We start from the raw sequence: 22709 nt of genomic DNA, 5'->3' as shown, positions 1-22709 counted from the left end.
AAAGAGACTACAGTTGATACACAGTAAAATTCATATCGCCATTGAATTCTTCTAACACGCGCTCTGTCTCCTTCCAAGGAACTCCAAATATGCCACTATTAATCTGTGGCATTTCCAGTTTATATTCTCCCACTGGGTATTTGATGTGGCCGTCTAGATAATCATTGATTATATCTTCATTTGTTCCAGCTTTGCCTCCTGCAGCCCTGAAGGCTTTTAATTTATCTAAGGACAATTTTGTATAGTTCAAAATACTTTGCTTTCCTCCATGACTTGAGCCACCAAACGATGATGTAAATAAACAACAAATCAGCAGATCTGAGTTCTCGTAACTGGGAAGTAATATGCATTTGCCTAATAAAGCAGAGCCATGTTTTTCGCATATTTCAACGTAATCTTTTTCTGCCTTTGGATAGCGCAAAGCAAGTTGATAAGCAATCCCACCGCCCCAGGAGCCATTACAATTACAAGAATGAATGAGGATTCTAGGATATGACGTTGCTTTTAAGATGTTACCTTTGACATAAGCGATGTTCGACATTCTTGCAAGGGGAGTTTATATTTATCTTGGAGAAGAATGAATGGACCTAAACTTTTCGTGCGAAGATCTGTGCTTTAAGTTTGGTCATAGCATCATGCGAATGAATGAAATCAAATATTTGATATCATATTACAATTGTCCTTTTTCGCGTGTAGTTAAAAGGGAAAAGAAATGCTAAACCAAAAGGCAAACAGAAAACCAAACGAAAATGAGTGAATATATTATAACCAATAAAATTAATGCTCAATGAAGGCTGAATGCACTAATGTAAATGCTAAAGAGAACGTAAATAAAAGTAAGTAGTATAGATAAGAAGTAATATCGTTACACATGAAATTTCGAAAGAATGTTTCAAATTAATGCAGGATGTGATGTAGTGTGGAAATTTAAATAAACGTCTTTTCGTGTTCGTGTTCGTAGACACTAATACTGTCATCTACCAGGTCATCTCTCTCTATTGTATCCTTCCACTCTTCTTCAAAATCATCGACATTGGCCCATCTTTGGAACCAGCCCTTGTCCTTAATAATGTTGTTAACTGGGCATCCAGGTACAGGAAAGAAGTAACACAAAGCAGTATAGGATGAAAAGCTCAAGCCGTATCCTACCCAGTAACTTAAGTAATAGAGTTTCATAGCTCCATCAGAAACCTTTATAGCAGGAGCACCAACTTCTGCGATGAAACCAGGCAAGCAGGGGGCCACCCCACATAGGTAAGCAGCCAAAGCTCTCCAGTTGATACCAAATCTATTCCCATACATATAGAAAGAGCCCTTCTGATGGGAGTATATGTGCGTTAACTTAATATAGCCTCTTCTAACAACAAAGTAGTCTGAGCAGACAACACCGGCAATACTGGATAAAAAGATAGCATATGCGGACAAGGCCATTGTAAATTTACTCGATGTTGCCATTAAATTCCATGGACAAATACATAGTGCCATGGCTGCACAGAATAACGAACCGCGCTTGATGTTGATATATTTGGGGAAAATAGCGGACATATCAGTCCCACATGACAATGAGTTTGCAGAAATATTAGTACCCAGCTGAGCTACAGCAAAGACAAAGGAGATTAAAAAGACACCAGCTCTTGTACCTTTGTTATAAGTAGTCTGTAAAAACTTTTCTAGCACATCGAGTGGTGACCAATAGTTAACACCATATATTTCATAACCAGCTGCGGTGACTAAGATGCCAATTAAACAAGTGATAGAAAACAAAAATGGAATGCACACTAATTGGGACCATAAAGCGGAGTTAGGGTTTTTTGAAAATCTAGAGAAATCTGGAGCGTTGATGACCATTGTGGAAAAATTGGCCATACAACCCATTAGTGATCTCAGAAAAGCCCACGAAAATGCAGAGCCATGAGGTTGCACATCAGTTAAAGATCCTAAGGCAATGCGCCCGTGGGCTTTTCTGATAGCCCAAATTAAGAAACCAAAAGAAGCAAACGGAACCAAGACTGCTTTAACAGTAAACAGGTGTCTAATCTTGTGAGGCGGTACTAGTAAAAATGGAAGACTGGCAGCCCAAAAGATGAAAAAACACATGAACTCATAAGTAGTAGCATTTGGTGATCCAAAATGATCCGGGATTCTGTCTTGTAAGTCTTTCCCGAAGATAGATTTTAGCATTAACGATACCGGAGTTGCCGCAATATAAGCTTGAACACTATACCAAACAATGGCCATGACGACTCTGTTAATAACGGGCCATAAAGAGAAGAAAATTCCGAATGATGCTCTAGATGATATAGGGAATGACAAATGGTAGGCAGAGCCAACTCTAGAAGCCAAAACAACAAAAGCACCAACGAAACCGTACCCAATCCAAATTGTTATCCAACACTGCCACCAATTTAGACCTAACTGTAGGCCTGTAGCTGCAATTTGCCAAGTGTTAATATTGAAACACTCAGCGAGCCAGAAGTAACAATAATTGTACCAAGACCAAACTCGCCTTTCTTTTTCGACGGGTTTTAAGTCCTGGTTATACATAAACGAATCCAGAACGGAAACTCCCAAGATTGACCTGTCAACGACAACATGCTCATAATAGACTTTCTTCCAAAATGAACTGTATTGTGGTTTTTCTGAGTTAGCTTTTTCTTCAAAGCTCGATGCCTCATAAACTTCGGTAGTTACATTACTCTGAGATGACTTATACTCTTTCTCCAAATCCACATTATTTGGCGCAAAGGTCTCATTGGAGGATTCCACAAATTGACGGGAATTTAATCTTTTCGAAGAGCCGCTTAAATGTAATGATAGGTTGTCAGGCATTTTTCTCCCTACTATTCTAGCTATACGTGGGAACGTCTTCGAACCAAAAGATCTTCTCTATGAAATATGCTATAGAGCGAAATCAAAGGAGGATTTTCAACAAATGGTATTTAATTATCATGAAAGTAAGAGAGTACAAAGTTTTAATAGGAAATGGAAGAAGACAAACTGATGCTGAATCAAATAGTTTATCATATCTTAACAATTTGTCTTGATTTTGTCCTTGTCTAACTTGAAAAATTTTCAGTCTGATGTCATACGACTTTTTTCCTATCTTCTCGCCCACCGGGATTTTCTGTCTTTTCTTTTCCTCTTACGCCTGTCTGCCAAAACTGAATTGTCCAAATTCTGTACAAAATTAATCAGTAGGACAAAGGGTTCTCGCGTAGTCCCCGGAAAAAAAATGGACAAAAAGTTTCAAGACAGCAATCTTTTTTATAACTGCATCTCATCAGTTGAGTATTCGCAAATGACTTTGCCATATGATAAGGCAACAATTGTCATTGATATAATAATAAAATGGTACTCATACGATGGTCAACGATAGATATCTATAAGACAACAGATGATAATACGTAGAGTATTGTGTTCTCGTCTTCTAAAGTATGCAGATAATTGAAGTCTGTTATATTGAAAGCACTACCATTTGTTATATAGTAAAGAACATATATGAACTACACGAGTTTTATTACTTGCCATTATTATGTATTTTGTTATGCTAAAGTCATGAGAAGAAAAGAATGAGAGTCGTCCTGAAAATACTAAAAAAAAATACTTATAATTCAAATAAGCAGCTGCCCAAAGCTGGTTTAGAGACGATGATAGCATCTTCTAGTTCTGCATCAGTGATCTTGGGGTACTTGGCCTTGTAGTACTCATTTACAAGGGCTTTTTTCACTTTTTCTAAATTACCATATGGCCCACCTGGAACCAAGTGAACAGTACAACCACCCCAGCCAGCTCCAGTCAAACGGGAACCATATGATCCATTTGACAAAGCAATGGAACAGATTCTGTCAATCTCTGGACAAGAACATTCGTAAAGTTTGTCGCAAGAAGCTTGAGACTCATTCATCAAGGCACCGAATTGCTTGAAAAAGTCTTCATCAGTGGCAAACGTCGCAGTAGTCATTAATTTCACAGCTTTCAAAACTCTTAAAGACTCAGAATACACATGCTTGGCCCTCTGATATAGCTTCAAAACCTGAAATCTCACTGGAGAAGTTGTTAAGTAGTCTCTTGTGAATTCTTCGCGAGAACAATTCAAAGCTTGTGCGACATCATCAACACTGAAACCCTGTTTTTTACTGGCCAAAGACTCTTCGACTAATATCAGCATCTTTGTTAACCGTTCGATGCCGGTTTCAATATCACCGTTCCAGGGCGTCGAAATATTGTGATATCTAGCATAATAAACGTTCATGAAATCTCTTAAATTACCTTTATTCGTGCTCGATCCTTCCTTTCCAGAAGGTAAAACAACACCATACGTGGCAGCTAAGACATTTGCAGCCGTAGTGACTTCTACCACTCTCAAATTATAATTAGTTGGGGCCGTTTCAAATTTGTTGGATACGACAAGGGTGTTCGCAATAACAAAACTAATCTCACGGTTTTTTAATTGTGGAAATTTGAATGGAGTAGCCTTCAATTGTGGTTTGAATTCAACGTATAGAGCATGATCTTCTTCACCGCAGACAGAGGCAGCTTGATCCATACCGCCATTGTTAACACCAACATAATGTTCCGCAACGACCGTAATACGCATTAAATTTTGCTTAGACATATGGTAACCAGGGCCCATGTTCGCTTTAACAACAGCCAAAGCAACGGCACAAATAAATGCAGCAGAAGAGGACAATCCACTGCCAGTTGGTACATCACCCTCGCAGAAGACCTGTAGCCCAGCCAGAGGAGCACTGGAAAACCTTTCCGGTGCAAGTCCCTTTAAAAAAGAGTGAGCCACATGCAGACCACATTTAAAGTAATTAGACCAGTCCGACACGGAAGGATCGATCGTGACATAAGAACCGTCTAACGGCAAATCGAACTTCCTTTGAGCAAACTTTGGATCAGCATTTATTAATGATATAGATGGATTCTTCTGGTCTAAAACCTTGACAGCACAAAGCATATCGACATCAATAGCTAAAGGTAAAACGGAGAAGTCACAGTAATCAATATGTTCACCAATCAAATTGACCCTACCAGGAGATCTAGCAATGAAATCCGGTTTAGCACCATAAGCGTTAATAAATTTCTTGATAATAGCTGGGCACTTTTCAGCTAATGGTTTTGGTAATTCCTTGGCGCTAGAATTGAATTCGGGTATAGCTACTTCTTCTGAATGAGCTTTAGTCATTATAGTTTGTTCTTTCCTTGACGATAAAGTATAGATGTATACTAACTACTTGTTGTTAATATTTCCATGACAATAAAACAAAACGAAATTAAAAATCTTGGAGGAGCAAATGTATTTAAAGTGGCTATGCAACTTTTGCATTTATATGTTTGCTAATAGACCAAAAACCATTATTTTTTGCGGATGAATTGTCTCAGGAATAAGGAAAACCCTAACTGTACTATTACCATATGCTGGCCAATTTGATTCAATAGTTTGAAAGGTATATGGGGTCAGTGGGCTGCTTATTTTGTTCCTGTCATAACCATAAAAAAACAAGTATTTCTTGTAGAATCCTTATTGTTCGGAGCAGGGCGGCGCGAGGTACATCGATGTTAAGGGACACAACCGACGAAGACGGCGACGCACGGAGGGGAATATTCCGTCGGAGGGCTGTCGTCCGCTCGGCGGCTTCTGATCCGTACTTCAATATTGCAATGAGCAGTTTAGCGTACAGTTCAAGTTTCATAGAAAGGCTTTCTTGGGTTAAGATACTGGGGTTATCAACACTCTCACAACATATAAGTAAGACTAGATATGGATATGTGTATGATAGGAAAGCGATGTAATATAATAATCACACTTCTTTGCACCCATCTTAATATAGTGAAAAATTCTGAAAAGATCAACATAGATGACAGCTCAATTACAAAGTGAAAGTACTCCTAAAATAGTTTTGGTTACAGGTGGTGCTGGTTACATTGGCTCCCATACTGTGGTGGAGCTGATTGAGAATGGATATGAATGTGTTGTTGCTGATAACCTGTCAAATTCAACTTACGACTCTATTGCCAGGTTAGAAATTTTAACCAAGCACCATATTCCCTTCTATGAGATTGATCTGCGTGACCGGAAAGGTCTGGAAAAGGTTTTCAAAGAACACAAAATTGATTCGGTAATCCACTTTGCTGGTTTGAAAGCTGTAGGTGAATCTACACAGATTCCGCTGAGGTATTATCATAATAACATCCTGGGCACTGTGGTTTTATTAGAGTTGATGCAACAGTACAAAGTGTCTAAATTCGTTTTTTCGTCTTCTGCTACTGTTTATGGTGATGCTACTAGATTTCCAAATATGATTCCTATTCCAGAAGAATGTCCCTTGGGGCCTACTAATCCATATGGTCACACGAAGTACGCTATTGAGAATATTTTGAATGATCTTTACAGCAGCGACAAAAAACGTTGGAAGTTTGCCATCTTGCGCTATTTCAACCCAATTGGCGCACATCCTTCTGGGCTAATTGGTGAAGATCCACTAGGTATACCAAACAATTTGTTGCCATATATGGCTCAGGTAGCCGTTGGTAGACGTGAGAAGCTTTATATCTTCGGTGACGATTACGATTCCAGAGATGGCACCCCAATTAGGGATTATATTCATGTAGTTGATCTCGCCAAGGGCCATATCGCAGCTCTGAAGTACCTAGAGGCTTATAATGGAAATGAAGGCTTATGCCGTGAGTGGAATTTGGGCTCTGGTAAAGGTTCTACAGTTTTTGAAGTCTACCATGCATTCTGTAAAGCATCTGGTATCAATCTTCCATATGAGGTTACAGGTAGAAGAGCAGGTGATGTACTGAACTTGACAGCTAAGCCAGATAGGGCCAAGCGCGAACTGAAATGGCAAACCGAGTTGCAGGTTGAAGACTCCTGCAAGGATTTATGGAAATGGGCTACTGAGAACCCTTTTGGTTACCAGTTAAGGGGTGTTGAAGCCAGATTTTCCACTGAAGATATGCGTTATGACGCAAGATTTGTGACTATTGGCGCCGGCACCAGATTTCAAGCGACGTTTGCCAATTTGGGCGCCAGCATCGTTGATCTGAAAGTGGATGGACAATCAGTCGTTCTTGGCTACGAAAATGAGAAAGGATATTTGGATCCCGATAGTGCTTATATTGGTGCCACGATCGGTAGGTACGCGAATCGTATTGCGAAGGGTAAGTTTAGTTTACGCAACAAAAACTATCAGTTAACCGTCAACAACGGCGTTAATGCGAATCATAGTAGCATCAGTTCTTTTCACAGGAAAAGATTTTTAGGGCCCATTGTTCAAAATCCTTCGAAAGATGTTTTTACCGCCGAATACATGCTAATAGATAATGAGAGGGACACCGAATTTCCAGGTGATTTAATGGTAACCGTACAGTACACTGTGAACGTCGCTAAAAAAAGTTTGGAAATCGTATATAAAGGTAAAGTGACTGGCGGTGAAGAGACGCCAATAAATTTAACAAACCATACTTATTTCAATTTGAATAAACCTTATGGAGACAGTATAGAAGGTACGGAGATTATGGTGCGTTCAAAAAAATCTGTTGATGTCGACAAAAACATGATTCCCACGGGTAATACAGTTAATAGAGAAATTGCCACCTTTGACTCTGCAAAGCCAACTGTCTTAGGTCCCAAAAATCCTCAATTTGATTATTGTTTTGTGGTAGATGAAAATCCTAAACCTAACCAAATCAACACCTTGAACAATGAATTGATACTTATTCTTAAGGCTTTCAATCCTGACTCCAACATTACATTGGAAGTTTTGAGCACAGAACCAACTTATCAATTTTATACTGGTGATTTCTTATCTGCTGGCTACACAGCAAGACAAGGTTTTGCTATTGAGCCTGGTAGATACATTGATGCTATCAACCAAGAAAACTGGAAAGATTGTGTTATTTTGAAGAGGGGTGAAACTTACGGTTCTAAGATTATCTACAGATTTTCTTAATTTGCCAGCTTAGTATCCTACAAAAACTATACAATCTATATCTTGATCAGTTTTTGATCGCAACACATATATTAGCTGTATAACTTATTTCATATTATGTTATTTTTGCTTTTTAGTGATAATAGTGTCATAAGGAATTTCCTCACATTTCGGTGCGTGATTACACTCGAAAGATTGTTTGCAGGTTTTTTGTACCACGAAAGAGATATTAAAAATTCAAAGGCTATAGAAGGATGCGAACGGTAGTAACAACAATAGCGCGAACAGCGGGGGTCCCTTCGTTACCTTTGATATTGATTGCAAGGTGCTCCGGTGAAAACATCATAAAGGAAAATTGTAAAAGTTATCCACAGTATTCTTTTGGTGAAGGAGATGGAACTAATTTTTCTTCCCCTTGATTAGGTACATACATCCCTCAGTTTACTTTACCTCTCCTCTTGGAAAGCTACACTTCGGAGCACTGTTGAGCGAAAGCTCATCAGGTATTTTTCCTGTCATTTCCCATTTGTCCCACAAATAAAGGAAAGGGTCCAAGAGCCGCTCGGACAACAGTCGACCGTGATCCGACAGACTGGCTGTGCAGTGTCAATAAAAAGAATCCGAATTGACAATAGAGTGTACCTATTTGTTGATTAATAAATATATAAAAGCAGGTCGGTAGATAATTATGGAAATTACTATGTAGGGCATCGACTTAATGAAAAAAATAGTCTGCTGAACTTTCTTTCAATAATGACTGCTGAACAATTTGATTTTTCTAGCCATTCTCATAGACGTTACAACCCGCTTACCGACTCGTGGATTTTAGTTTCTCCACACAGGGCTAAGAGACCTTGGTTGGGTCAACAGGAGGCTGCTTACAAGCCCACAGCTCCGCTATATGATCCGAAATGTTACCTGTGTCCTGGTAACAAAAGAGCTACTGGTAACCAAAACCCAAAATATGAATCAACGTATATTTTCCCCAACGATTACGCTGCTGTTAAGCTCGACCAGCCTTCCTTACCGCAGGCTAATTCAGATGAAGATAATCTGAAAAATAGGTTACTCAAAGTACAATCTGTGAGAGGCAATTGCTTCGTTATATGTTTTAGTCCTAAACATAATCTAACCATTCCACAAATGAAACAATCTGACCTGGTTCATATTATTAATGCCTGGCAAGGCTTGTATAACGATCTCACTAGAGAAGCTAGAGAAAATCATAAGCCTTTCAAATATGTGCAAATATTTGAAAACAAAGGCACAGCCATGGGTTGTTCCAACTTACATCCACATGGACAAGCTTGGTGCTTAGAATCGATTCCTAGTGAAGTTTCGCAAGAATTGAAATCTTTTGACAAATATAAACGTGAACACAATGCTGATTTGTTTGCTGATTATGTTGAATTGGAATCCGAAGAAAAGTCAAGAGTCGTAGTGGAGAATGAATCTTTTATAGTTGTTGTTCCATACTGGGCTATTTGGCCATTTGAGACCATGGTAGTTTCAAAGAAGAAGATTGCCTCAATTGGCCAATTTGATCAAACAGTGAAGGAGGACCTTGCTTCAATTCTGAAGCAATTAACTATCAAGTATGATAACTTATTTGAAACAAGCTTCCCATACTCTATGGGTATTCATCAGGCTCCTTTGAATGCGACTGGTGATGAACTAAACAACAGTTGGTTTCACATGCATTTCTACCCACCGTTGTTGAGATCAGCCACTGTTAGAAAATTTTTGGTCGGTTTTGAGTTGTTAGGTGAGCCCCAAAGAGACTTAACTCCAGAACAGGCTGCTGAAAAATTAAGAAAGTTGGATGGTACGATTCATTATTTAGAAAAGTTGTGAAAATAAGTGTATTTATCAATATGGTGTTTACTTACGAGCCGAGAGATAAATACTGTACTTTTTTTTTTGTTTAAACCTCTTCTTTTCTTATCCTTTAAGTTTTTGTTATCTACTTCAATGGGGTGGCTAAATATATAATAACGTTATGTTTATTTGTAAATCTACTTCTTGATGCTATGTATGCTAGCTATGTAAAGTAGTCCTTTCAACGAAGAAAGGAAAAGCGGAAAAGGAAAAAAAAAAAAAGAACTTCAAAGAGATAAGGCGGCTTGTAGGTAAAAATCTGGAACATCCCCATTGCCGCAGCTGCTTGTTGTTGCAACATTAATTTCTGGATTTATATCGAAAATATGTGTCACAAATAAAGATACTCTGACGTTTGACGACTTCCATTTATCCGCAAGCAACAGAATTTTCCCGAGCTTCTCTTCAAAATTCCTTATTCTCAAATTTTAAGCTCTGTAGAAACACATTGCATAGAAATGCCTAGGATTTCTTAGTGTCACTTGGATGTAAAAGCAAGGCTCGTTGTGGCCGTCGTTATCGGCGGAAATCCTTTACTGGCGTTATTACCCTCTCTCTTAGTTTCTTGATCCGGGTTATAGAGTTATTTTTAAAAAAGGTTATGCCTAAAAGTATGAAAAGAAAAAACTTTTCAGTATTAAGTATGCAGAAAGAGCAGCGAATAGCAATAGCATATATCTGAATATTAGCAGCCTTTGGTTTTTCAGAATTGTTAACAACAATTAAGTGAACAAAAATGGCATCTACATGGAAACCCGCCGAAGACTCTGTGTTGCAACTAGCAACTCTTTTACAGAACTGTATGTCACCAAATCAAGATATTCGTAATAATGCAATGGAAGCTATGGAAAACTTCCAGCTGCAACCTGAATTTCTCAACTATTTGTGTTATATTTTAATTGAAGGTGAATCCGATGACGTGTTAAAACAACATTACTCCTTACAAGATCTTCAGAACAATAGAGCTACTGCTGGTATGCTGTTGAAAAATTCATTGCTAGGGGGGAACAATTTAATCAAGAACAATAGTCACGATTTAGGATATGTCAAATCGAACATTATACATGGCTTATATAATTCGAATAATAATCTAGTTTCTAATGTGACAGGTATTGTCATTACTACTCTATTTTCCACTTACTATAGACAGCATAGGGATGATCCAACCGGTCTTCAAATGCTCTACCAGTTGTTGGAGCTAACCTCAAGTGGAAATGAAGCGAGTATTAAGGCTTTATCTAAGATCATGGAAGACAGCGCTCAATTTTTCCAATTAGAATGGTCAGGAAATACCAAGCCTATGGAAACTCTATTGGATAGTTTTTTTAGGTTTATTTCAGATCCAAATTTTTCACCAGTGATTCGCTCAGAATCTGTGAAGTGTATAAATACAGTGATTCCGTTACAAACACAAAGTTTTATTGTGAGATTAGATAAATTCTTAGAGATCATTTTTCAGCTGGCACAAAATGACGAAAACGACCTAGTTAGGGCACAAATTTGCATTAGTTTTAGTTTCTTATTGGAATTTAGACCAGATAAGCTGGTCTCCCATTTGGATGGTATTGTACACTTCATGTTGCATTTGATCGCCAGTGTAAATGAGGAAAAGGTGGCTATTGAAGCCTGCGAGTTTTTGCATGCCTTTGCGACAAGCCCAAATATTCCTGAACATATCTTACAACCATATGTGAAGGATATCGTGCCAATACTATTATCGAAGATGGTTTATAACGAAGAATCCATTATTCTCCTGGAAGCTTCTAATAATGATGATGCATTCTTGGAGGATAAAGATGAGGACATTAAGCCCATTGCCCCTCGGATTGTGAAAAAGAAAGAGGTAGGAAATGGAGAAGATGTAGGTGATAACGAAGAAGATGAAGATGAAGATGAAGATGGCGATGTTGATACGCAATGGAATTTGAGAAAATGTTCCGCAGCAACACTAGATGTAATGACAAACATTTTACCTCATCAAGTGATGGATATTGCATTCCCATTTTTAAGAGAACATTTGGGTTCCGATAGATGGTTCATCAGAGAGGCCACCATATTAGCACTGGGGGCCATGGCAGAAGGTGGCATGAAATACTTTAACGATGGATTGCCAGCACTAATACCTTTTTTGGTGGAACAGTTGAACGATAAATGGGCACCAGTGAGGAAAATGACATGTTGGACATTAAGTCGGTTTTCACCATGGATATTACACGATCACACTGAGTTTCTAATGCCGGTCTTAGAGCCTATAATAAGCACTTTAATGGACAAGAAAAAGGACGTTCAAGAGGCGGCTATTAGTAGTGTAGCGGTATTTATCGAAAACGCTGATTCAGAATTGGTTGAAACTTTGTTCTATAGTCAATTATTGACGAATTTTGATAAGTGTTTGAAATATTACAAGAAAAAGAATTTAATTATATTATACGATGCCATTGGCAGGTTTGCTGAAAAATGTACATTGGACGAAACAGCGATGCAAATAATTTTACCGCCCTTAATTGGAAAATGGGCTTTATTGTCGGACAGTGACAAGGAGTTGTGGCCACTTCTAGAATGTCTTTCCTGTGTAGCGTCGTCATTGGGGGAAAGATTCATGCCCATGGCACCGGAAGTGTACAACAGAGCCTTTAGAATTTTATGTCACTGTGTGGAATTGGAGGCCAAATCACATCAAGACCCGACAATAGTAGTACCCGAGAAGGACTTCGTCATCACATCATTAGATTTGATTGATGGATTGGTGCAAGGCCTTGGCGCTCACTCGCAAGATTTATTATTCCCTCAAGGGACCAAGGATTTAACGATATTGAAAATCATGTTGGAATGTTTACAGGACTCTGTTCATGAAGTAAGACAAAGCTGCTTTGCCTTGTTGGGAGATATTGCATATTTCTTCAATTCGGAATTGATAATTAGCAACCTGGAGGATTTCTTGAAGTTGATTGGTACAGAAATAATGCATAACGATGATAGTGATGGTGCTCCTGCTGTGATAAATGCGATTTGGGCACTTGGGTTGATAAGCGAACGTATCGATTTGAACACTTATATCATTGATATGTCTAGAATCATTCTAGATTTATTTACCACCAACACACAGATCGTAGACAGTTCAGTGATGGAGAATTTGTCCGTGACCATCGGAAAAATGGGGCTAACACACCCTGAAGTTTTCAGTTCTGGCGCGTTTGCCAACGATTCCAACTGGAATAAATGGTGTCTAGCGGTGAACGCATTGGCCGATGTAGAGGAAAAGAGCAGCGCGTACATGGGTTTCCTAAAGATTATCAATTTGACCAGCACAGAGGTCACGATGAGTAACGATACCATTCATAAAATTGTTTCAGGCTTGTCAAACAATGTGGAGGCGAATGTTTTTGCGCAAGAGATCTACACCTTTTTGATGAACCACTCCGCTCAGATTTCCACTATAAATTTCTCGCCCGATGAAATTTCCTTTCTACAGCAGTTCACCAACTAAAAGTTTTGTACTGCATCTGTGTGTTTGTATAGTTTAACACATTATTACTAGTGATATATACGTAGTGCAAGTCGGAAAAAAAGAATAAGATACAGAATTGCAAATGGATCAGATACAAAGGAAAATAATTATAAAAGTTACATATGATAGACGTGTTACATACATGCTTAGAGTTTCATGTTAATGTTTTTTTGGCCTCCTTGTAGAAAAAAGACAATATTGAGGAGAAGAACTGCAACCGCGAAGAACAGAAGGAGAGATTATTCTTTTTTTTCCATTTTTAAATACTTTTACGCTTTCTCTTAGAACAGCATATCCATGGTGCAGCATATACATAATGCAGCCAGACATGCAGCCAAACAACCTTCATTTCCTCTTTGAGGTGGTTGTTGCTGGACGTAGACGGGTTGTTGATGGCCTTGTTGGTTATACCCCTGTTGGTTGTAACCCTGTTGATTGTAACCCTGTTGATTGTACCCTTGCTGGTTGTACCCTTGTTGGTTGTAGTATCCAGGATGCTGCTGCTGCTGGTAATACTGCTGCTGCTGCTGTTGAGGTGGGTATCCACGCTCCTGAGTTTTGTTCTGATGACCTGACGAAGGAGGGGGGTTGGAGGGACGGGAGTACTGGCTCTTTTCGCCGGCGGTTCCGCCATAGTAATCGGTAGCAGACATGATGGTTGTGAGTATGACAATCTAACGCGTACGAGCGAGCCTTTTCGATGCTTGCTTTTGAGAAGAGGAAGAGCCAGAGGGGGTTTTGAAAAAAGCCAATTTGACATACTTTTATAGCTTCGGCCGCAACGGAAGGGCTGAAGAGTAAGAAGGCGCAGAACGGCTGAGCGAACCCGTCGGGCGCGACCAGCCGATAGTAGCACAGTAGAGCTTTGGAAGCATCCGTTATTGTGCCAATGCGTACATTTTTAGTGAGCTAGTAGAATCGAAACTCAACTTTCTCGCAGTCTCACAGTCTCAATGTTGTTGGATGAGCAGGTGTGAGGCGGAAAAAGCGGCGACGCCATGTCTGGCAAGGTAGCTTAGCCTACAGGTTAAGGTGGCGCACTCAGAAGATGGTACGGGTTCACTAAATAGATTATGGTTCACTAAATAGATTATACAAGCATGCAAGCCAGGCGAGTAGCCGTTTAGCTCGATTAGTGGTTAGGTGACTCTGACACAACGTCCAGGACCTGCATTATTACTGTTCACGTGCTAAAAAAGGATCGCGTCCTTTCGCGGAGGGATGAAAAAGATAGTGAAAAATAACAATGAAAAAAAAAATATAGAAAAATCATTAAGATAAAATACGTGTATTTTGTGCTGCTTATACGTTAGAAGCAGAATTGCCGTACTCCTAATATCCTCGTGCTGTTCAAGGTACCATATCTACTTTGAGATAAGTCAGTGCGGATAGATCAATAGAAGTGTATTTTCAGTATGCTACTCACCAAAAGATTTTCGAAGCTGTTCAAGCTGACGTTCATAGTGTTGATACTGTGCGGACTGTTCGTCATTACAAACAAATACATGGATGAGAACACGTCTGTCAAAAATTACAAGACGTATCTAGACAATTATGTTCAAAGTTACTCCAATAAATACTCATCTTCTTCAGACGCCGCTGGCGCTGACGATTCGGCTCCATTGAAGGGCAATGATGAGGCGGGCAATGTAAAGTTGAAGAGCTTCTACAACAACGTTTTCAACTTCTTAATGGTCGATTCACCCAAGGGGAAGACTGCAAAGAAATACAACGAGGCATGCCTGTTGAACGGTGATATCGGAGACCGTCCCGACCACTATAAAGATCTTTACAAGTTGTCTGCCAAGGAGCTATCTAAGTGTTTGGAACTCTCTCCAGATGAAATAGCAAGACTGACCAAAAGCCATAAGGACTACGTAGATCATATAGGGACTCTTGTCTCGCCAAAGGGCACGTACAAAGGTTCCGGCATAGCCACAGTGGGTGGTGGTAGGTTCTCCCTAATGGCATTTCTGATCATCAAGACTCTAAGAAATATGGGGACCACATTACCTGTAGAAGTTCTGATTCCTCCTGGTGATGAAGGTGAAACTGAGTTTTGTAACAAGATTTTGCCTAAGTATAACTCCAAGTGTATTTACGTCTCAGATATTCTACCATCGGAGACGATTGAAAAATTTGTTTTTAAAGGATATCAGTTCAAATCATTGGCCCTTGTCGCTTCTAGTTTTGAAAACCTACTTCTATTGGATGCCGACAATTTCCCCATCAAACCCCTAGACAACATATTCAACGAAGAACCATATGTATCAACAGGCTTGGTCATGTGGCCCGATTTCTGGAGGCGCACTACTCACCCACTGTACTACGATATTGCAGGTATTTCTGTCGACAAGAAAAAAAGAGTTCGTAACTCTCAAGACGATATCACCCCCCCTGCTGTTTACACAAAGAATTTGAATGACCTGGATGACATCCCGCTAAGTGACCTAGACGGCACAATGCCTGACGTGTCCACGGAATCCGGCCAGCTGATGATAAACAAAAGCAAGCATTTAGCTACGGCTCTGTTATCCTTATTCTACAACGTTAATGGACCAGCCTGGTACTACCCAATATTTTCTCAAAAGGCAGCTGGTGAAGGTGATAAGGAAACTTTTATTGCAGCTGCGAACTTTTATGGTCTACCGTTTTATCAAGTTAGGACGAGGACAGGCGTTGAAGGTTATCATGACAAGGACGAATTCCATGGTGTAGCAATGTTACAACACGACTTTGTCCAGGATTATAGCCATTACCTAACTGCTATTAAGAGCATTAACAACAAATACAGTGGCATTAAATCACCTGATGCAACCAAGTTTGACAAGAATTATTCTCTCGAAAAATACACCAAAGAATTTTTCGATAACGAGGACTTAAATGCCAAGGATCATGTAGATGTTATGTTCATCCATTCAAACTTCCCAAAGTTCGACCCATACGATTTATCTGAAACCAACTTCTTGACTATAGATGATAAACCTGCTCGTTCATACACTGCCTTACACAAAATACAAAATTATGATATCGAACTGGAGAATTTCAAGATTTTAAACGAATATGTTTGCGTTAACAAGAATCCTTTCAAATACCTAGATGACAAGTTGGGACAGGATAAAAAAGAATGGAAAAGAGTGTGTGATTACGTCTCCAATAAATTAACATTCTTAGAATCTACTCATGATAAGGCGATTGCCGGTAAATAATACGGATCGGATCATAGTTTGAACAACTTCCATTGGCGTTTTCTACATTCTTATTATTATTTCTTACATAGTTGTATTTATTTTATCTTCCAGTTATGTAAAATTTTTCTCTCGCAATCCATATAAAATGACCATACTACAGATATATAAAATGAACAATCCTGGGTGCCTTTGAGGATTGTGGTTACGTCACTTGCAAGTGGGACTGCGCTGTAAAAAAAAAAAGCAAGAAAGGCCCTCGGCAGGATGTTTGCCAATGTGAACATATCGTTTTCAGAAAAAGCTCATATAGTGGAAACAGGCAATATTTTTACGATAAAAAGCAGAACAATCAAAAAAATTAGAGATGGCTATCGTTATAAATAAAAGAAACGTGAGAGTTTTGGTCATAACTAATTTATTAGTGATCGTTGTGTTTTTGGTGTTAAGGAATTCGAATGCTAACGTCAACGAAAGTATTACTACTCACCATCCTGATTCATTGGTGACGTTTGACAATTCAGGAAATGCACCTGGTACTCACCAACCTGTCCATGATACAGTAAATACACAAGATAAGGAGGCCGAAGAAGTTGATAAAAATAGTGAGGACGCTGAATTTGATGCCGCTGCAGAATACAACAAAATAATGGAACAGTCACCCATGATTGTATTTAGCAAGACTGGCTGCCCATATAGCAAAAAACTGAAAGCTTTGTTGACTAATTCGTACACGTTTTCTCCATCTTACCACGTTGTAGAATTGGATAGGCACGAACACACAAAAGAACTACAAGACCACATTGAAAAAGTCACTGGTAGGAGAACAGTCCCAAACGTTATCATCGGTGGTACTTCCAGAGGTGGTTATACTGAGATAGCAGAGTTACATAAAAATGATGAACTTCTAGATTCTTTCAAAAAATGGAGCGATGGGGCGTTTACTGTAAAAGCTAATTCGCAATCTGAGAGTGCCTAGATCAGATTATAAGCTGAGAGTTATTCTTCTTCTTCTCCCACAGTAGCGAAAGAGGATATTTAGGTAGTATACAGATTTAAATGTAGTAAGGAAAAAAATTAAATATTGGCCATCTGTTTTAGGCATTTCATATGGACACCATAAGCCTTTTGGACTGTCCAAAGTAGGTTAACCTGGAGCAGAAAAATATGAGAAGAAGCCTGTAATTTGTATAGTCAAGCATATATATAACATGAATTCGGTGATTAGCTTAATTTTTCAGTACTCAAAAAAATGCTTCCAATCGGATTTGAACCGATGATCTCCACATTACTAGTGTGGCGCCTTACCAACTTGGCCATAGAAGCATTTTTGATGTGAGAGTGTTGTATCTCAAGATGAGATACCTCAGCATTACTAGATTTACCAACCTAGACATAAAACATGTATGAAACACGTACGAAACAATAGACAAGATTAAGTATACTAGGCAACCTACTTGCCTAAGATGAACCAAACCAACCAAACGTATAAATACCTGAACAATTAGTTTAGATCCGAGATTCCGCGATTCCACCCTTTAGTTAGATTCAGATCTTATATAGATTATATAGGATAAGTAACATTCTGTGAATCACGATAATAATAAGTCTGACAACAAGTTACTCTCCTAAACGACTTTAGGATTGTCAAGACATCCGGTATTACTCGAGCCCGTAATACAACAGAGAGTCACATAGCGAATTTGCTTATTCAAATGTTAAGGTAACTTCAGATCTAAACTAAAATTTGTATTTTCCTCTATATTTATCTCATCTTGGATTGTGGTTTCCTAGTGTTGGAATAAAAATTGTTGGAATAAAAATCCACTATCGTCTATCAACTAATAGTTATATTATCAATATATTATCATATACGGTGTTTGAGAAATGGGTGAATTTTGAGATAGTTGTTGGGATTTCATTGTTGATCATGGCCAATTGTTACTTGATTTGTTGATGAGAATAAATCTTTAGCTCGCAAAATTTCGTATTTAAGGAGAGACAAAATGAGGCCGCCACTTACAGAGTATCACAAATCTGAGATAATCTATAACAACCACAGCTACACCATGACAACATACACATATACATCAACACTAATCTACATAGCCTCGCTTCTTAAGTTAATTTTCAGAGATAGACTTAATAGTACAAGGATCCGTATTAACTGCGTTATTAGGCCACTTAACCTCATAATGATACATCCCTTATTCAGGATATGTATCCTAGGTGCATTTCCATTGGGCAGCTATGCATGTCTTGAAAATAGTACGCAAAAGGGTATTGAAGGGGTAACTCTCTCTCATAATAGTGTTCAAATTAATAGCACTTTAGCAAAATCTGCGCTATTTTGTGGGTCAGATGCTCTTTCAATGAATTATTCAACTGGAAATATGTTAAGTAATAATGCATGCGATTATACGAAGAATTCTTCGTGTCCATATATTATTACCAATGTTACTAGGGCCTTTGATAATACCCTTGAAAATTCATTTAATTTATAAGTAAACAAGAACCTTTATCACAGAATGGAGACGCTTATACAGAATGTTTTTTATCAATTGTTTTTAACCGTGAATTACTTTAACATGAATAAGATCAAAGTAAGCCAGAAGAATTACCTACAAAGAAGTAATTTCTATAAATTCGAAAGAAACGGCACTGAATGGGAATATATATTTGCATCAAATTCAGCTTGTTTTGATTATAATAATAGCACAGCTGTTAATAATGATGTGATTTCGTCACTTAATTATTGCATCAGTGATGAAAGATATGATAAAACTGCAGCGATGTGTGTGGTTTTGAAATTATCTCAAGATTGCTCTTTTGATGTGAGGCTTCAACGAAGTAGAAATGGGCCATATAAGAATATCTGGGATATGCCTTGCGGAGAATTACAACAACACATTGGTTACAAAAATGGTATATGCTATAATAGTGAAAATATGGTGTTATAGGCAGTAGGTGTGGAACATCGATATCATAAAAGTGTTTCTCGTCTATAAGATAAATTTGTTGGCGGTTATAGTTCGAAAAAGTGTATTCGACATGTTATAGATCAGAAAAACTTGGATAAAAATTGATAAAAGAAAAATGAACCACAATACCTTTACATAGTATTTTAACTCATTATCCTCGTGAAATATATATATATATGGATATATATGGAACTTTGTTGGAATGAAATTCTAATATCATCTATTTCGCAGCACTCATGTTACTATTATATGACATGCGGTGTAAGAGGATGGCATAAAGATTGAGAAACAGTCATCCAATCTAATGGAAGCTGAAATGCAAGGATTGATAAATGTAATAGGATAATGAATGACAACATATAAAAAGAAAGAAGATAAATTAATAACAATATGTAGAACTATCGATTTCCTTTTGTGGATTCCTATATCCTCGAGAAGAACTTCTAATATATTCTGTGTACCTAATATTACAGCCTTTGAAAACAATGGAATCCCAACAATTATCTTATTCCTATAATTCTCATATACAAGATACAAGGAAGAAGTAAACAATAGATACAAGGAGAAATATGGCACTAAAGGCTGATTTAATTGGATTGCTCAATTCGAAGTCGCTCAATAGAATTTGATGGCTCCCTCAGAGTGCGGGTTCAAATCATTCGGATACTTTGAAGAAAGGGCAATATATTGTACCTTTGAACATGAGTTCATGAGTTGAAAAACGTGAAAATAATCTGCTAAAATGATTACTCTTCTCTAAGAACGTGGTCCTCCCCACCCACGTTATAGTAATACATAGGAACCGTTTTACTGAACGCTACATTACCCATCAATCTAATATCATGATTTGGCCGCCGAATTTTGTGTAACTAAAAGGTTGGGGGGCTTTGAAGCCCAGGTAAAAGAGTTTCGTTCATGAAGGAGATGCCAATGTGCTATTATTATCCCTGTGTGGCGCACTATTCAAACGGATTTGACTGCCCTGCAAAATATCGTCATCGCAGACGCTAAGGTTGATGGGAGAAGCCACAGTCATTAGGTACGATAATCTCATGATGACTTTTTCTCGTTTTTTTTCGACATTTTAAGGTCGCGTCGAAGTTAGGAAAGTTAGTTCATTTACAACTTATTTTTGAATACTTTCTTAATCATCAATTTTGATTTGTTGTCCCTTAGATCTATAGAACAGGATATCCCGCCACGCAATTTACTAATGACCTACACTACCAGACAAATTGGTGCCAAGAACACCTTGGAATACAAAGTTTATATCGAAAAGGATGGTAAGCCAGTTTCTGCCTTCCACGACATTCCCTTGTACGCTGACAAGGAAAACAACATTTTCAACATGGTTGTTGAGATTCCACGTTGGACCAACGCCAAGTTAGAAATCACCAAGGAAGAAACTTTGAACCCAATCATTCAAGACACCAAGAAAGGCAAGTTGAGATTCGTTAGAAACTGTTTCCCTCACCATGGTTACATTCACAACTACGGTGCTTTCCCACAAACTTGGGAAGACCCAAACGTAAGCCACCCAGAAACTAAGGCAGTTGGTGACAACGATCCAATTGATGTTTTGGAAATTGGTGAAACTATTGCTTACACTGGTCAAGTCAAGCAAGTTAAGGCTTTAGGTGTCATGGCATTATTGGATGAAGGTGAGACCGATTGGAAAGTTATTGCCATTGATATTAACGACCCATTAGCTCCAAAATTGAATGACATTGAGGATGTTGAGAAATACTTCCCAGGTCTATTGAGAGCTACCAACGAATGGTTCAGAATTTACAAAATTCCAGATGGTAAGCCAGAAAACCAATTTGCCTTCTCTGGTGAAGCTAAGAACAAGAAGTACGCTTTGGATATTATCAAGGAAACTCACGAATCCTGGAAACAATTGATTGCCGGTAAGTCTTCTGACAACAAGGGTATTGATTTGACCAATGTTACTTTGCCTGACACCCCAACCTACTCTAAATCTGCCTCTGATGCTGTCCCACCAGCTTCTCCAAAGGCTGATGCTCCAATTGACAGGTCTATTGACAAATGGTTCTTCATCTCTGGTTCTGTTTAAAATACTAAAATATTTTAAATCGAAAATGAGACGCACGCCATGTATGCGGCTCCAATTCTTTAATACGTAACTAAATATCGATTATATAACTGGTTCATGAATGAATTTCTTTCTGCCGCACTATGCTCTTACTACATGGGAATCCATGAGTCTCCCCCTTCTTTCACGGTCCAGCTCTTTGAGAGCAAAGACCAAGAATAAAATAAATTAAATAGAACCCTTTTTTTTATTAAAACCTATATTCTTATAATAAAAAATAACTATTATACAACTGTTAAAGAACCCAGTAAACCTAAATATATTGATTTATATTTTATTGTGTTTTTGTTCGTTTTTACTAAAACTGACGACGATCAACAAAATTATGATCTTTCACCTCTTAATCTTCTAGCCAACTTGATATCCTTCTTTTGGATGGTAACACGCTTAGCGTGAATGGCAGCCAAGTTGGTGTCTTCAAACAAAGAGACCAAGTAGGCTTCAACGGATTCTTGTAAAGCACCAATGGCAGAAGATTGAAATCTCAAGTCGGTCTTGAAATCTTGAGCAATTTCTCTAACCAATCTTTGGAAAGGCAACTTTCTGATCAATAGTTCAGTAGATTTTTGGAATCTTCTGATTTCTCTCAAGGCAACAGTACCTGGCTTATATCTGTGAGGCTTCTTAACACCACCGGTAGATGGAGCAGATTTTCTGGCAGCCTTAGAAGCTAATTGTTTTCTTGGGGCCTTACCACCAGTTGACTTTCTTGCTGTTTGCTTTGTTCTAGCCATTGTTTGTGTTTAAATGTCTATGTTCGATGCCTTTTTTACTAACTAAAGGAAAGTATATGAGAAGAGGGAAGAAAGTGTTTCATCCCGAGGAATATACGGTCTTTTATATATGTATTTCAGCAAGGAGCCGTGGAGTGTATCAAAAAGAAAAAACGCCCGGGCATTTTCGTTATCTCCCACGCTAAAAGTCAAGGAGAGATATTACGGTCGGGTTCCCAAAGGTGCTGAGCAAGGAAATGTGAGAAATTGTGGGAACGATAATGTATGGGACAATGCGAAATTGTGAGAATGAGAAAAAACCTCTTTTGTATCCCCCCGCCGAATTCGGTAACCGCGTTCTGAAAAATTCGCATCTTCACAT

At 38.4% G+C, this 22709-nt stretch overlaps 13 protein-coding genes and 1 non-coding gene across 14 annotated transcripts; 8 read left to right on the top strand and 6 right to left on the bottom strand.

The window, feature by feature from the left end:
* Positions 1–7: 7 nt before the first annotated feature.
* Positions 8–541, bottom strand: POA1 (ADP-ribose 1''-phosphate phosphatase; the record flags this gene model as incomplete). Its single annotated transcript, XM_033908728.1, has 1 exon — positions 8–541. One exon carries the CDS (start codon positions 539–541, stop codon positions 8–10), a length of 534 nt encoding a protein of 177 aa, XP_033764619.1.
* Positions 542–927: 386 nt separating this feature from the next.
* On the bottom strand, positions 928–2829 carry FUR4 (uracil permease; the record flags this gene model as incomplete). The annotated part of the gene is made up of 1 exon (XM_033908727.1): positions 928–2829. One exon carries the CDS (start codon positions 2827–2829, stop codon positions 928–930), a length of 1902 nt encoding a protein of 633 aa, XP_033764618.1.
* Positions 2830–3604: 775 nt separating this feature from the next.
* Positions 3605–5191, bottom strand: GAL1 (galactokinase; the record flags this gene model as incomplete). The annotated part of the gene is made up of 1 exon (XM_033908726.1): positions 3605–5191. The coding sequence occupies one exon, from the start codon at positions 5189–5191 to the stop codon at positions 3605–3607; it is 1587 nt and encodes a 528-aa protein (XP_033764617.1).
* Positions 5192–5864: 673 nt separating this feature from the next.
* Positions 5865–7964, top strand: GAL10 (bifunctional UDP-glucose 4-epimerase/aldose 1-epimerase; the record flags this gene model as incomplete). Its single annotated transcript, XM_033908725.1, has 1 exon — positions 5865–7964. The coding sequence occupies one exon, from the start codon at positions 5865–5867 to the stop codon at positions 7962–7964; it is 2100 nt and encodes a 699-aa protein (XP_033764616.1).
* Positions 7965–8696: 732 nt separating this feature from the next.
* Positions 8697–9797, top strand: GAL7 (UDP-glucose:hexose-1-phosphate uridylyltransferase; the record flags this gene model as incomplete). The annotated part of the gene is made up of 1 exon (XM_033908724.1): positions 8697–9797. One exon carries the CDS (start codon positions 8697–8699, stop codon positions 9795–9797), a length of 1101 nt encoding a protein of 366 aa, XP_033764615.1.
* A 760-nt stretch (positions 9798–10557) lies between these two features.
* Positions 10558–13308, top strand: KAP104 (Kap104p; the record flags this gene model as incomplete). The annotated part of the gene is made up of 1 exon (XM_033908723.1): positions 10558–13308. One exon carries the CDS (start codon positions 10558–10560, stop codon positions 13306–13308), a length of 2751 nt encoding a protein of 916 aa, XP_033764614.1.
* A 302-nt stretch (positions 13309–13610) lies between these two features.
* CPP1 (cysteine-rich palmitoylated domain-containing protein CPP1) lies at positions 13611–13982 on the bottom strand (the record flags this gene model as incomplete). Its single annotated transcript, XM_033908722.1, has 1 exon — positions 13611–13982. The coding sequence occupies one exon, from the start codon at positions 13980–13982 to the stop codon at positions 13611–13613; it is 372 nt and encodes a 123-aa protein (XP_033764613.1).
* A 762-nt stretch (positions 13983–14744) lies between these two features.
* Positions 14745–16538, top strand: MNN2 (alpha-1,2-mannosyltransferase MNN2; the record flags this gene model as incomplete). The annotated part of the gene is made up of 1 exon (XM_033908721.1): positions 14745–16538. The coding sequence occupies one exon, from the start codon at positions 14745–14747 to the stop codon at positions 16536–16538; it is 1794 nt and encodes a 597-aa protein (XP_033764612.1).
* A 346-nt stretch (positions 16539–16884) lies between these two features.
* Positions 16885–17496, top strand: GRX7 (glutathione-disulfide reductase GRX7; the record flags this gene model as incomplete). Its single annotated transcript, XM_033908720.1, has 1 exon — positions 16885–17496. The coding sequence occupies one exon, from the start codon at positions 16885–16887 to the stop codon at positions 17494–17496; it is 612 nt and encodes a 203-aa protein (XP_033764611.1).
* Positions 17497–17770: 274 nt separating this feature from the next.
* SPAR_Btrna6T lies at positions 17771–17843 on the bottom strand. Its single transcript has one exon. It is a non-coding gene; the product is annotated as a tRNA-Thr (tRNA).
* An 869-nt stretch (positions 17844–18712) lies between these two features.
* SPAR_B01170 (uncharacterized protein) lies at positions 18713–19021 on the top strand (the record flags this gene model as incomplete). Its single annotated transcript, XM_033908719.1, has 1 exon — positions 18713–19021. The coding sequence occupies one exon, from the start codon at positions 18713–18715 to the stop codon at positions 19019–19021; it is 309 nt and encodes a 102-aa protein (XP_033764610.1).
* An 84-nt stretch (positions 19022–19105) lies between these two features.
* SPAR_B01160 (uncharacterized protein) lies at positions 19106–19477 on the top strand (the record flags this gene model as incomplete). The annotated part of the gene is made up of 1 exon (XM_033908718.1): positions 19106–19477. The coding sequence occupies one exon, from the start codon at positions 19106–19108 to the stop codon at positions 19475–19477; it is 372 nt and encodes a 123-aa protein (XP_033764609.1).
* Positions 19478–20711: 1234 nt separating this feature from the next.
* Positions 20712–21575, top strand: IPP1 (inorganic diphosphatase IPP1; the record flags this gene model as incomplete). The annotated part of the gene is made up of 1 exon (XM_033908717.1): positions 20712–21575. One exon carries the CDS (start codon positions 20712–20714, stop codon positions 21573–21575), a length of 864 nt encoding a protein of 287 aa, XP_033764608.1.
* A 362-nt stretch (positions 21576–21937) lies between these two features.
* HHT1 (histone H3) lies at positions 21938–22348 on the bottom strand (the record flags this gene model as incomplete). The annotated part of the gene is made up of 1 exon (XM_033908716.1): positions 21938–22348. The coding sequence occupies one exon, from the start codon at positions 22346–22348 to the stop codon at positions 21938–21940; it is 411 nt and encodes a 136-aa protein (XP_033764607.1).
* Positions 22349–22709: the final 361 nt, after the last annotated feature.

This window comes from Saccharomyces paradoxus, chromosome II, assembly GCF_002079055.1.
Source record: "Saccharomyces paradoxus chromosome II, complete sequence".
NCBI classification, from domain to species: Eukaryota; Fungi; Ascomycota; class Saccharomycetes; order Saccharomycetales; family Saccharomycetaceae; genus Saccharomyces; species Saccharomyces paradoxus.
The sequence above is the reverse complement of the archived record's forward strand: the minus strand, read 5'-3'. Positions and strand labels throughout refer to the sequence as shown.